Here is a 15186-nt window from a genome sequence, read left to right as displayed (position 1 = left end):
ACCATAGGAATAATTACAGACTAGACTCAATGTTATCATTCCTCTCTCTCTCTCTCTCATTCCCTCTTTCTTGTCTCTCTCTCTCTCTCTCTGTGTCCCTCAAAGGAAGGTTCCAATGTAAAATGGGTCACTCTCACACCCTGGAGTGCTGGTTGAAAGCCTTCTGATTCTATTAACAGGCATATCTTCCTCCCCAGGCTCTTCTGACCCGGATAACATGCTTTTTTTTTTTTTTTTTTTTAATTGTCATGCCTAGAGAATTCCAACATTTGCAATAAAGAACTGGTTTTTACTGGGAAGACATGTTGTAAACCGGCCAGTGGAATCCAGCTCTCCAGCAACCCAATGCTTCCCTCTATACATATGTGTGTTTAGCATGCACATAAAAACATGATGGATTTTTTCCATGTGTGTTGCAATCTAAAATGTAGCACACAGTTGAATATTTCTGTTTAAATGTAACTTTCCTGCTTATAGATTAAAGTTGGTTCTGATTTTAGAAAATCACACTTCAAAGCATATCTGAACATTTCTGCACTATGACTATAGCTCTTGGAGTCACACATTACACATTATAATATTCAGCAGTATTATTGATTTGACTGCACCAACAGTCAAATCAATAATACTGAAGAACTGAGAACTGAACTGAGCTGGGGTGCATTTCCCAAAATATTGCAAGTTCCATCGTTATTAACATAGTTCAACGATTTGGTGTTTCTCGATAGTTCAAATGAACATTCGCAAACAGCATTGCAAGCTTGTGTGGTTAGAATGACCGCTCGAGCTGAAGCATAGTTTCTTGTTTTTATGACATGTGGACTTAAAGCTGTAGTTTGTAACTTTTTTTGGTTCAAAACTATCCAAAATCATTTTTTGAGCAAGTACATAACCAGCCATTGTTTAAAACTCCTTGAACCCTTACCTAAGCCTGCTTCACAGCGGTAAGCTTTTAATAATGTTTTCTAATTCGTGTGGTACTGGTAGATTTCCATGGGAAATTCAAGCATGTAGCCATTCGGTTTTGTGTCATTATGCCATGTCTGTTTACATAAAGAAGGTGTCCCAGCTAGTAGGCTATATCGCATGTGCAGGATCATTTATAGCCTTTTCTCACAGCAGCTGCAATAATTAAACTTATCATTTTGATGGCGGATTGTAATCCAGAAAGGTCCAAATGACAATCATCAGTGACAACTGGAGATTCACCCATACTCAAAAGCAAAAGTAACGCTAGTACACACTAAATACACATAGTCATGCAATGCTGATGTTGTTAACATTAACAATTTGAGCACAAATTATAACAATAATAATCATTTGCATGGTTTGACGTGATCTGAGCTAAGCGATCATTAGATTTAATCACCATTGGTAATGCTTCTTTTTCTCAGTTGATCAGAACAAAAGTGGCAGACATGTTACTTGTTCAGATGACATTTTCTGGAGAAAATTCTTATTTTGGCCATAGATGTAGAATCTGTGATTCCAAAGTACAGTATCCATACCAATGTGGTGACTGACAGCAAACATTAGATTCATCCGCCATTCAGGAGCCGTGCTGATGCACAACCCACATAAAGATCATAATTCCACAAATAACTGCAATTGCAGGTTTCAAACAGAGATGGCGATAAAGATGCAAAACTTACAGGCTGCAGCTTTAATAAATCATTATCTTGAGCAAAATAAGCAAGTTTACATTAAGTACAATGTATATCTTTTATTTCAAATATACACATGTCATTTACATATTTTAGTTTGTCAAGAGATTGTAAGCACTGTTTTTGAAGAGTGTGCATACATGCTCTAGTAAGAACGAGCTTATGATTGAATCTGGAAATAAACTCAGATGCCATGTCCGTACTTTATAGCATTAATTCGATCTCAAACGGATTCATTTAAAGAAGTTATTAGTCCACCACCTGTGTGACATCATTCACCAACGTGGCTGAAAGACAGGTTTGCAACAATACAGTTTCAGAAAACAGTAGTAAGTAGTTGCTTCAGGAAGATTCGGAGCACAAATGAATCAGTGTGTTGAATCAGCAGTTCGGAGCGCCAAAGTCACGCGATTTCAGCAGATTGGCGGTTTGACGCGATCTGAATCATGATTCGATACGCCGATTCATTATGCTCCGAAGCTTCCTGAAGCAGTGTTTTGAAATCGGCCATCACTAAATAAGTTGTTATTTTGTTTTTTTGGCACACCAAAAATATTCTTGTCACTTTATAATATTAATATTTAACCACTGTACTCACATGAACTGATTTAAATATGTTTTTAGTACATTAATGGATCTTGAGGGAGGAAATGTCATTGCTGGCTATGGAGGCCTCACTGAGCCATCGGATTTCAACAAAAATATCTTAATTTGTGTTCTGAAGATTAACGAAGGTCTTACAGGTGTGGAACAGCATGAGGGTGAGTAATAAGTGACATTATTTTCATTTTTGGGTGAACTTACCCTTTAAAGCTGAATTGAACTCATTCCATAATTGATGAACTTTACTCAGTTATTGAACCAAACTGAATCAACACTGAACTGACCTCAACTAAAAAATGACACTATTGTCTTTACAGCTCGATTGAATTCTGTTTGCATCACTGAATTGTTATTTTCCTGTTTATCAATGTAAAGCTGCTTTGAAACAATCTGTATTACAAAGTGCTATGTAGAAATAAATTTGATTTGACTATTTTATTTTCTTTCTCTATAAGGAACTGAATCACAATTAGTTATTTTGATATTGACAATCAGTTCTAATATTTCATACTTTTATGAATAATTTATTTATTTTGTACTCTTCAACAAAAATATCTGAACATTTCTACACTGAGCCAAACATTATTTTTGTTTGTTTGCTTTTGTGTATTATTTACTATTGCACTTTTAGTCACTTTTACTGCCAATTTAATAAATCATATGTGAGAAAATGATGGAAGAAATTAAACTGAATTGAAATTAAATTGCTGAATTTTTCATACCACAAATCATGCCACACACACACTAACCACCGGCCCGCAGTTCATGACCCAGGGCTAAACTACTCAGCGATTCTGCGGCAGAACTCTGGCTTTTAAACACAAAACCAGGCTTCACCTCAAAGGTTCACTAGGGAAACAGGAGAGAACTATCACATTACTGGGGGAAACTTTTATATTAAAGAGACCCAAGTTGGAGGGCCTTCATGTAGGCCTGAGAGAACAATGGCTGCTTTCTGTCTTCTTGAGACTTCAAAGCTCTGTGCGGTTAAACGAACAGAGTTCTGCTTTGTTGTGGAAAGCCACAGATGTTGCTCTAGTTCTAGACACCCTTGTAAGCACTTCAAGAGGTATTCAATAGCCTCAGCCTCCCACACGCTGCCTCTTAACCGTGTCTTTCGCTCTCACTCCTTCATAATGAATGGATCGGCAGGTTTCCATGCTGTTCTTTTTAAATCTTTCCTTGTAATATTGAACTCTAAACATCTTATAAAATGTTAAATTCAATTTTTCATAAAAAATACTTGGGGAAAACAATTAATAATTGAATAAATACTATATAGATACTATAAATACTATATTAAAGCTTTCAAGTTTTGTGTTCAATGTATATCAGACTTTTGTTTTATATTTGTTTTATGTGTTTGACCAGGCAAAAGTGAATTCAAATCTTGGATTGTTCTAGAAAAACAGTTCTAGAAAGTTTTAGGAAGTGCTACTTACTCATAAGCAGTAACATTTGTTATATGGTTGTTCCAATTTTTTTATCTGGGGTGACCTTTTTTTAAAAACTTGGGCATTTCTCATTGTTTTAAGCAAAAGTTCAACAATTTATGATACAGGAAATCTTTTATTTGAAAAATAGTCGAAAGGTTATAACTCTATTGTGCAACTTTTCCAATTTTGCTACAGTGGGTTAACTTTATCCAACTAATATGCAAGAAAATAATTATACATTTCTATACATAAGCCACAATTACTTTGTTTTTAGTGGCATATACCTTATCTTTGTGTTATTTCTTTGATCCATTCACTTAATCCAGATTAATTAATTGCACCTCCTTCAACTCTCCCCATCTCACCCTCCAAATAATCAATTCTTTTATTATCCAAATCAGCAAACACTCAAAGGATTTGAGCTCTTTCGTTATTCTTTGATGATTGGGCAGCGGTAATCTTCAAAGGCAAAACTCTTCATTCTGACTGGCTGGAGTTCTGATCAAACTCAAAGAAATGATGCCAGTGCGTTCACTTTGCTACAAGATTATCCCGTGAGTTGTTGCGCGGCATTAAAGAGGCGCATCGGTGCGCAAACACAGTTATAAGGATTCTAGATCAAGAAGTCTTCATTGGTGTGGCATAACTGCGGTTGCCATAATGCGCAATGACCCACTGCAAGCTTTCCTTCAGGTGCGTAAAAAGTGATATCCTCTGATATGAATTTGTGTCAAACTTGTCATTTTGATGTATTTTACTTGCATGCTGATTTGGGAGAGATTAATTAATTATAGGCTCTAATTATTCACTTTGGTGCCAGTGGTTCTCACTCCCTAAATCTCCTTAAATAAGGAAGACATCCTAAATGTGCCAGAAACAGGACTGAATTAGATTGCCAATAATTCAATCACAAATTATACGTATTTATATTTCGTAGGATCGGACTCCAAACTCCACCCCAGAATCCATCAAAGGATCCCCCTTGATGTTGCTCGAAGACACCTGTAATCGCATCGGCCATTCTCGTGCATCCGGATCCATGGAGCACCACCAGCACGTCCCATATGAAGGTCCCCCACCTAAGCTCTTCCATCCCTGGAGAAGTGATGGTACCACACATGCAACTTTCTCCTCTGATTGTGGCGTGAGGCTTTCGCAGCACATCCAGCCCTCGTTAAATCCACACCACGAAATGCCACTGACACCTCCGGCGGAGCACTATGACTTCTCACCCCTGAAGATGTTGCCTTGTCCATCAGCATGCCCCTCCTCATACGCTTCTCTTCCCACGTCAATTTCAGCTTACGTACCCACGCACACTGGACTTGTGCATTATCCGCAGAGACATTTGGCACGGGAGGAAATACAATGGTGGACCCTACAAGACGCCGGCGCTGGCAATCACTCCTCAACACATCACTTTCAGATCCCCAGCGGGTGGGTTCTGGGTCACCCAGAGCTCGGCCAGTATCAGTCCCAAATCGCCACCCTGCTGCACTCCAAGTCGCGGAAATGCCGGAGATGCATGTGCCCCAACTGCCAGAAGACCACCGACGCTCCGGGAAGGAGAAAGCAGCACGTGTGCCACATGCCGGGCTGCGGGAAGGTGTACGGCAAGACGTCGCACCTGAAGGCGCATCTGAGGTGGCACGCAGGTGAACGCCCGTTCGTTTGCAGCTGGATGTTCTGCGGGAAGAGCTTCACGCGCTCTGACGAGCTCCAGAGGCACCTGCGCACGCACACCGGTGAAAAGCGCTTCACGTGCCCGGACTGCTCCAAACGCTTCATGCGCAGTGACCATCTGGCCAAACACCTGAAGACGCACCTGATGAGGAAGAACAGACCAATATTTGCTGAACAAAACTCTTGAACACAAGTCTTAGACTGTCTACTTTATGTGAGCACTAAATGAAGTTTGGGAGAGTGGAGCTTGTTGTCACAACTGAGCCATACTACTTCAGTAAATATACAATTTGGGAGTTTAAGTTACACCAAGGTTTTTTTTTTTTTTTAATTCAAACACAGATCAGGGAAAATTGTTACATTTGTGTTTAAATGTTATACAATAAATATATACAATTTATTAATTACAATATTTGATGGCTAAAACAATAAGTAGGCTACTTTTTAAATGTGTGCTGTTTCAGAATTGTTCAAATATAGCAGAAAAGCATGGCAGAATCATACAAGAGACATCTTACCCCATATAGAGTGACAACATGCTCAAAACATGTTAGGACTTTAAGGTAATTGTCAATACAGACCCCAAGAAATATTAAAGTAATGTGTGGAAACTAGCCAAAGTTTCCCCTATGCAATATGATGTCATTGTACAGGCAAAAACTTAAGCTAAGTAAAAGTGTTTATTTGTATTTATCTTCTTCTCTTTTTTTTCTTTTTTTTTTAAACTTACATGTTTATCAAGTGTACACTACATTTTGTTTACTTTTTTATGTTATCATTTTTAACATGTTGTTTAGCTTTAGCACACCAAAATGCGCAATTTTATTCTTTTTATTAACTTGGACGTTAAAATCCTCGTTGTTAAATAATGAACAAATTATGGTATGCTGTAATTTTGTTTAAAACAAATATATTATTGTTGGTAGCAAGTGTTACGCAAGATGTTGGTTCCGGAAGGAGAATGTTGCACTCGGATTATTTGGAGGTGACGCCTCCAGTTGCTATGGAAACAGCACGCTTGTCCTCTCAAACTGCAACAGGGCATCAGAAAGTCAAACGAAACTTACGAAAAGTGTTACTGTAGGTATACATTTTTATGACAAGCTTTATTTAAAAAATAAATAAATAAATAAAAGAATTACCCGTTCAGCTCTCAAGTAGCCAACAGTCGGTAACTTTAGGTCCTGTAAAAAGACAGTCAGACACTTCGCACAGATGAACAGGTAAGAACGCTCATAATTTTAATTTATTATCCTACATGTTTTACATAACTTATTCTACGTTATTTTTCAAACAGTTTATAACGTTACTTGTTTTCCATTCGATACATTCGTTCTGTGAAAGTGATCAAGGCTTAAAACATTCAACAGACTCTAGAGTTACAGACAGCGCATCGAGACTTAAAGGGATAGTTCACCCACTTTACTGACTCTCAAGTTATTCCAAACCTGTATGAGTTTCTTCCCAAACAAACGTTGGTCCGACAGCAACGTCGTGTCCCTGGCCAATAACAGTCGCGGAAGGACGGCATAAATCGATAAAAAAATATGTAACACAGAACGCATTCAGATACGTTTTTCATTTTGGAATTATTTTTCAACCATGACGGGACGTGTCGGAGGGACGTTTTTTCAACGGCCATTAAACGTCCAAATGTTTGCTAGGTTTCTTCTGTTGAACACAAAAGAAGATATTTTGAAGAATGTTTGTTACCAAACAGTTGACGGGCCCCATTGAATTCCATAGTAGGAAATATACTATAGAAAATACTATGGAAGATCAGAGGCTTCCGTCAACTGTTTGAAAACCAACATTCTTCAAAATAATCTTCTTTTGTTTTCAACAGAAGAAAGAATCTCATACAGGTTTGGAACAACTTGCAAGTTAGTAAATGATGACAGAATTTTAATTTTGGGGTGAACTATCCCTTTAAGGCTGATCTACCTATTAGCTATAATGTTTAAATAACATCAGGGCACATACAGGTGTATTTGTATTTTTACATTAACTCAACATAAACACACACATTGTGTTTTAAACATTTGTATAATTTCAGTTACTCTTTAAAAGGCTCTTCACAGTGGCATCATCAAAATACTTACTTTAAATATTTTATTATTAATGATAAGATTACAGTGTGTCGGGCGGCCGTCAGAAGTCTCATCAAAAGCCAATGAAAAGGTCAGTGGCAGCAAGACAATCTACATATGGTTGTTTATGTTCCAGTTTGGTATGGATATTGTTCTTTCTTTTATATCATGAGACAAACAGTATATATTGATCATTTTGCTATTTTAGTAATATATAGAATTTTACACCATTAATTTGGCTTTAGTCTTGTTCACATTTGGTCTTTTTTTTCTATTTCTAAAGGAGGTTGCACCCTTAAAACCAGTGATTGGCAGCTCAGCAGGTACGATAATCAATTTGTAGGAATTAATTTCTATCAATACATATACGCTATAGCAACAGTTTTCTAACATTAAGCAGTTACACACACATGACCACAGTCTGCCTTGGTTTCCTTAAGGGTTATTTTCCATCTGCAAGGTTAAATGACAGTATGTCCTTTGTTCTGTAGATCCAGTCGCAAAAGAAACAGTGGAATGGAAACCAAAGTAGGTTTAAAATGTGTTACTAGGTCACTACGATTTCATATTGTTTGAATGCTGACCTCTGAACACTGATGGCTGGATTCAGATCAGTGAGGGGTGTTTTGGATATTATATATAATATGCTTTAGTTGCATTAAAAACCACATTTGCATCAAATGTATTCGGTGCTTTGGTTTGATTTTATGTATAGGCAGCAGAAACCAAAACCCAGTGGAAAGACAAGAGAACAGGATTTCTCTATAAACTCTGAGTCAACAAATATCAAAGCTCCAAGTTCCACAAGGTAAACCATTTCATAACAGTGATTAATGAACATGAATTGCACATGCAGCTCTCAGTTGACAGGTCATTGTAAAAGCATCACAATATTTACAATTAAACTTATTTGCCTGCATAGATGAAGTAAGAATGCTCATATATTAGACTTTAATGTAATAAATACAAAGTTCTGTCATGAAACTCTAGATGGCGCTGGCTGATCTAGGTCCTTGACTCAATCTGCCAGATTGGTTCCTGCTGTACCAATGAGCTTGTCTCTCAACCTTCAAATACTTGGTCTGCATTTGCTGTAGCAGTTGCAGTGAGCTTACAGAAACCCTCCACCTTCCCCAGCTCCACATGTAATTCATGTATGCTATATTGTACAAGCAGCAACAGGGCTTGACATTAACGCTTGTCTGGGACAAGTGGATTTTGTGACGGGGCAATTGAAAGAGAATTAGAGTAGCCTGATTAAAATGTCAATAACAAAATAACAAAACTAGGGAATCGCCAAAACACGAGAATGATTCTGATTTTATTTCATTTAGTGTAAGTGCCGATTTATAGAGGATAAAAATATATAATGTATAACGTACTGCCAGTAAGGTTAGCGCCGCACACACAAAGAAACTCAGTAAACACACTGCAGTAAAAATTCAAAATGTGGAGTTTTTATATTTATAACATATGATACAGTTAAGCAACATTACACGACCAAGAGTGCTGTTTTCCTGAATACCATTGCGATTGAAAATGTGACACTGATTTCATACAGCAGTTCAACAAGTATTTAAATTTAAATCACTTACATTTTAGGGTGCGTTCACACTTGTAGTTCAGTTCGTTTGGTTCATTTGGTCCGGACCAAAGAAAAAGAAAAAAACATTTAGTCCTGGTCCGGTTAGCGTTCAGATTGGCAATTTTATCACCGAACCAAAAGATACCGAACCTTAAGGCATAGGAATACATTCACAACGTGATTGGTTGGATTTTATGACGTATTGCCTATTTTGAGACGGAACTTACCGAACATCCAAAACAATGCTGTTTGCTGAGGTAAATGCGCTCGTTGTGTGTGTGTAGTCTACATATGATGGTATTTTGGCCAGCTGGGAACTCGTGAAGAGCTTATAAAATGTGTAAAGTAGTCAAAACAGCGGCGGGAATCCATCCGTCACACACAACAAATGATCTGCTGCGTGGAGACGCACGTCTGATGCCTGTCATGGGCAAACTCGCGTCTATGATGAGAAAAACCGACATGTGTGAGGATTCTGTCCTTTTTAGGGTCTCGTCTTCCTGTTTTTGGTTCGGTTACATGTCTTTGTTCCGTGTTGCGTTCATATATCATTCGAACCGCACCAGAGTTTGTTTGGAAGCGGACCTAGACCCATCTTTTCAGTGGTCTCGGTCCGCTTGTTTGGTGCGCACCAGAGTTCGGATGGCAGCGTTCACATATGTTCAAATGCACTAACCGAGCAACCGCACCAGGGTTCATTTTAATCGAACCAAACATGACAAGTGTGAACGCACCCTTAGACACAACATTGACTGTTTTTGTTCTATTTCAGCAGCGAAAATAGTTCCAAACAAAGATCACAGCAGAACCATAGCACATATCACAGCAACACTCAACCATGTTTTCATTACTGAATGATTCAGTGTTTTGAACAATCGGTTGAGTCAAAGATTCAATGACCCATTCATAAACAACTGCCTCATTCTTGAATGAATAAGCCGTTTGAATGAATGACTCAATGACTAAGATGATCACTTGCCGCCACCTACTGGCGGTTTAGTTTCATGTTTAAAAGTATTATTCTTTCCAACATTTCTAATTTGTATATTCAAAAAATATTTAAAACAATCTCATAATACTATTTAATGCAGTTGTAATTTTTGAACAAATTTAAGAATTTAAAATGAAAGATGAATCATACATTATAGGATTGGGGGGGGGAAACGCCCTTTATAAAGGTTAAAGAAAAAACACCCTTGGGGTAAATATCACAAACATGCAGATTTAAATATGTCAAAGCTGATAGAAAACTGATGAGAATATTGCTTTACAATAAATTATATTTACAATACAAAAAATCTAAATTTTCCAGAGATTTTTTACTCTGACAAGTGAATGACCGATATTTACTTGTCCGAAGGACAAGCACATGACAGTAATAATGTCGAGCCCTGAGCAGCATGTCTTACTTGCTCACAGCAGCGCGTCGCGTACGTATTGGCAGTAGTAAGTCCCGTACTTGCTCTGCAGCAGCAGCAGTGTAGCAGATCTATTCCGCCAAGACCAAACACATCAACATTGTCATATCATTACCATAACAAATACTCTGAGAGTTGACATGACAGGATTACACTTCAACCATTTGGTGTAGGCAACAGAAAGCACAACCCAGTGGAAAGAGAGAAGAGCAGGATTCCTCTACAAAGAAAGAAGAGAATCCTTCCCAAAACAAGTCTATCAGTGGCTTTTTGTATTCCGGTCAACATGCTCTTTGGGTCATGCATGGGATGTGGTTTATGGGCCGTACATGCATAAAGCAAGGAAGCTGATGGCATTCATTCGCTCCAGTGATCTCTAATAGTTTACCTTTTATCACCCATTTTTTTCAGCAGCAGAGGGTATAATGCTTCTAAAGCTCCGTCCTTCAGAAATGTAACCACGCATGGACATAAACTACCTAAACAGGTCCCCCCTATTATGACAGGTACTGAATCTGTTTTATCCTTTAGTCCTTTTCAACACATTTATAGTTCAACTCATTTGTCTCACAGTTCCTGAAGCATTTTGTGATGCCCCTGGGCTCCTGTACAAATACAGTAGGTCCAAAAAGATTTTCTTTTTCTTATTTAAACATTAGAAAAGCAAGGAGAATGTGAAGTCCAGTCAGAAAGTGTGCATGAACTACATATCCAGGCCCCTCAAGTAGTGCCGTCTGCAAATGACCAGGATCCTCATGAGACACACAGTGAAGAAGAAGAAAATGAGAGCGGAGAAGGACACGTGCCCCTAGAACTGTTTGCAGAGGTACACGTCAAGTACATTTACATTTATGCATTTATCAGATGCTTTTATCTAAAGTAACTTACAAAAAAGGAACAAAAGCAATGCCAATTAAATTAAATGGATAGTTCACCCAAAAAATGAAAATTATCCCAAGATTTACTCACCCTGAAGCCAGCCATCTTCTTTCAGATGAACACAATTAGAGATATATTTAAAAAATATCCTGGCTCTTCCAAGCTTTATAATGGTAGTGAAGTGGGGACCAGATTTTGAAGCCTAAAAAAATGCATCCATCCTTCATAAAAATAATCCATCCGGCTCCAGGGGGTTAATAAAGGCCTTCTGAAGTGAAGTGGTAGGTTTGTGTAAAAAAACATCCATATTTAAAACTTTATTGACTAAAACAACTATCTTCCGGCAGACAACCGTACACATACTTCGCAAGTCGACTTGCACTGCAAGAGTAACCTGAAAGCGATGTATGATGCAGGATGTAGCGTAAGTGTAGACGCCTCTCGTGGTTCAAACAAATAGGGCTGTGCAACAAACTCAACTTCCTCTTCTCTTACAGTATATACAAACCCTCAAACATTTCTCTTTAAAATTTCTCATTTTCAGACTTCCAATTCGTGACGGGTTTTTTGTTTTGCTCTATCCTCTGCACTTCTGCATTCGTCATTACGTCATTCGTTGGGTCAGGGGTTACTCTTCCACCGCAAATTGATGCGTGCGGCCATCTGCCAGAAGCTAGTTATTCTAGTTAATACATTTTTAAATATAGATATTTTCTTAGAAAATTTCTTAGAAAAGACCTTTATTAATCCCCTGGAGCCGGATGGATTATTTTTATGAAGGATGCATGCATTTTTGGGGGCTTCAAAATCTCACCCCCATTCACTTCCATTATAAAGCTTGGAAAAGTCAGGTTATTTTTAAATATATCTCCAATTGTGTTCATCTGAAAGAAGATAGTCATACACCTAGGATGGCTTGAGGGTGAGTAAAGGCCAGAACACAACAAGCCAACGAACTAGTGGCGATGAAAGCAGTGGGGTTGGCTCACGTCGGCAGTGTCTGTGTCCAAAGTTGACCTGACACACCAAACCTACACTAAACAGCCGACGGCCAAGTAGCACGTCAGTTCTGCGCCTGCATGAGATGAAATGCCTTTCCGAACCATCAGGTGGCAGTATCTGAACAGCCAATCAGAAGGCCCAACGGACCGACAAGCTCCGATGCCGATTCAACATTTCGAATCGGCCGAAAAAATGCCAACAAGGACCAACTTCAGCCGACGGTGCGGAACACACTGAGAAAACTTAGTCGGCCGACGAAGAAAAAATGCCAGACGGCCGACCGTCGGCTTGGTGTGTTCCTGCCTTAAATCATGGGATAATCATGGCATTTTTGGGTGAACTATCCCTTTAAGAATGAAGCAAGAGAAGAGGAGAAATGCAGAGAATAAATAGTAGTTCCGATGTGTTTGAAAATGGCTGAAAGTATTAAAAGACACTTTTTATTTATTTGGACTCTTGTTATTGGCTTATTGAGATGCAGCTAAATGAATGTTCTGTTTGTGTTTCTTCAGTTTCTACAGGCTGTGATGACAAAGAATTATCAACTCGCCAAAAAGCTCTGTCAGATGAGTAAGTAGCCATTTGAATTAGTATTGTTTGCTATGGTATTGTTATTTGGCATTTCTTACATCATGATAATGATGTTTTCATCACTCTCATTCATTCTTTACATTTAGTTTTAATTTATGAGCCTCAGAACTCAGAGGCCAAGAGCTTCCTGCCTCTCATTGAAGAAAAATTACTGATAGGTGAGTTCATAATCTATCTATCTATCTATCTATCTATCTATCTATCTATCTATCTATCTATCTATCTATCTATCTATCTATCTATCTATCTATCTATCTATCTATCACTGTCTGTTAATTTTTGACGTAGTAGTTCCACTTTGCGTTGACCCTAAAATTGAAGAGTTTACATTTGTAAGCTTTACTGCAACTTTCCTCTTTAGTAGTTCAATTAACATGGATATAGCCTATTTATCTCTAAATTTTGTGAAGCACTACAGACATGAATGAAAATTAAAACTAATTCATTAAAAGCAATGTTCCAAATGGGTATCAATAATAATGAAATTCAAGCGTGTTGAATTCACCTTCTTCATCTGGATATCATCATAAATTCTAGAAACAGAGGATGAATCAGATGATGATGATGATGAATCTGATGAATTTGACACATCTGATGATGATGATGATGATGATGATGAAGACGTTGAGGATGATGACGATGAGTCCTCATCTAGCTCTGACACAGATGAAGAGTCCACTGAAAGCACAGACGATACGTTATGATCATCTTCATCATAAATAAACAACTGCAAACAATCAAGTGTGGCGCGTTTTCCACAGTCTTAAGCACGCATGGTAATGTTTTGCTATTAATATGTCTTATTCTTATAGAAAATGTGTGATGTGTCCAGAATATCATGTATGCACAGTTCTGTCAAATACTGACATTAAATTATCTATATTCTGCGTAAACTGTAATCTTTATCTCTTAGGATAATAAAATAGCTATTTCCTACTTCACTTTTTCTGTTTAGTTATTCAGAAGGCGCAAGACATCTTAGCGCCATCTGATGGAGGAAAACGAACACTATTGTTTCACACATTTGACGGGAGCTAGTTGTCACACTGGAAGGTTGTCAAAAAAGCTCATCTCAGCAACTATATATTATTTTGAGTGAGAAGTCCAATTGTAGCATACAAATGCTTTTTTTCTCTTGTATGTTGAATCCAATTTTTTGTGAATTTGTATCCTCTTGAGCACAGGTGACCACAAAACCGATCGGTGCATGCGTTAAATCGATATATGCGTTCAAATGCTTTTTTGTAGTCAGGACTGTATGCGTCTACAGAAACTGACAAAAAAGCACCATGAGAAACAATGACTGGAGTGAAAAGGTGTGACAACTAGCCCCAGCCTCTTCTTGACCGAGTGGAGCTGTCCAGGTGCTGAAAAGAACAGTATTGTCGTCAATACTGACAAGCTGGATCGGTAGAGATTCAAAAATGAACGATCTTACAGACATGAACAGAACAGCTCAAGTGTTTTTCCAGGGCGCTGCCCAAAAATCCTTCGTTCAAGTTCAAGTTGTTCCGTTCTCTGTTGCCACCTCGTGGATGTGTTCCAGATGTCTCGGATAGGTTATAACTGGAGCTGATCCACAAGTCGTGCATTAAATTGAAAAAGAAAAAAAATGTTACATTAGGATGGAATGCTTACATTTGCTTATTGTGTCCCTCCAAAACAATAACAATAAAATATGAGCTCGTCCTCGTGATCTCTCTGACTCTCTCTCTCTCTCTCTCTCTCCCTCTCTCACTCACCGTTTTCTCACTCCCACGGTATTTTGACGTGTGTGTATATATACATATATTACTCGGAGAATTAAACTTCATGTGTCTGATGACTTGAGTCCATATAATAATCCTCAGCAAGTCTCGAGATAAACCCGTGGATATTAACCTGTGGAAAAATACAGCACAAGTGAATTTAGGAGATTCTCCTGTCGCCTTTTGAAGGATAAACACTGAATCAAGAATTGGCGCTGGATGGATTTTTATTTTCTTGTGCACTCTTCTGGTTTTCTAATGTCAGGTGTCTCTCAACCAAATTACGCGCTGTGAAACATCCTCCGTGTGCCGTTTTTCTGGATTTTACTGTGACACCTGTGACTTCGTAAGGTAAGCGCTCACCTTCTGCGTTTTGATCTTAATTTAATCCCTTTTTTTTTCTTTTCTGCAATATTAGACAGACAACAATATGAGAAAGAAACTCAGAAACTGAACGTTATTCAGTGATAATAAATGCATGTAGAGA

General features: G+C 38.1%; 2 protein-coding genes across 2 annotated transcripts; both read left to right on the top strand.

The window, feature by feature from the left end:
• Nucleotides 1-4351: 4351 nt before the first annotated feature.
• On the top strand, nt 4352-5573 carry LOC137011458 (transcription factor Sp5). The gene is made up of 2 exons (XM_067374314.1): nt 4352-4396; nt 4641-5573. Exons 1-2 carry the CDS (start codon nt 4364-4366, stop codon nt 5571-5573), a joined length of 966 nt encoding a protein of 321 aa, XP_067230415.1. The 5' UTR covers nt 4352-4363.
• An 816-nt stretch (nt 5574-6389) lies between these two features.
• erich2 (glutamate-rich 2) lies at nt 6390-13717 on the top strand. The gene is made up of 10 exons (XM_067374796.1): nt 6390-6609; nt 7516-7567; nt 7760-7799; nt 7968-8004; nt 8192-8284; nt 10891-10985; nt 11139-11305; nt 12873-12930; nt 13038-13109; nt 13489-13717. Exons 1-10 carry the CDS (start codon nt 6602-6604, stop codon nt 13653-13655), a joined length of 789 nt encoding a protein of 262 aa, XP_067230897.1. The 5' UTR covers nt 6390-6601; the 3' UTR covers nt 13656-13717.
• The last annotated feature ends 1469 nt before the right edge of the window (nt 13718-15186 follow it).

The sequence above is a fragment of the Chanodichthys erythropterus genome, chromosome 21 (genome assembly GCF_024489055.1).
Source record: "Chanodichthys erythropterus isolate Z2021 chromosome 21, ASM2448905v1, whole genome shotgun sequence".
In the NCBI taxonomy this organism is placed as follows: Eukaryota; Metazoa; Chordata; class Actinopteri; order Cypriniformes; family Xenocyprididae; genus Chanodichthys; species Chanodichthys erythropterus.
This window is presented reverse-complemented; position numbering and strand designations above follow the sequence as displayed.

Excerpts from the sequence above, each read along its gene's own strand:
- LOC137011458 (XM_067374314.1), top strand. The coding sequence starts at position 4,364 with ATGCGCAATGACCCACTGCAAGCTTTCCTTCAG. Across the intron at positions 4,397-4,640 it reads CACTGCAAGCTTTCCTTCAG|GATCGGACTCCAAACTCCAC; the intron begins GTGCGTAAAAAG and ends TATATTTCGTAG.
- erich2 (XM_067374796.1), top strand. Across the intron at positions 7,568-7,759 it reads CATCAAAAGCCAATGAAAAG|GAGGTTGCACCCTTAAAACC; the intron begins GTCAGTGGCAGC and ends CTATTTCTAAAG. Across the intron at positions 8,005-8,191 it reads ACAGTGGAATGGAAACCAAA|GCAGCAGAAACCAAAACCCA; the intron begins GTAGGTTTAAAA and ends TTTTATGTATAG.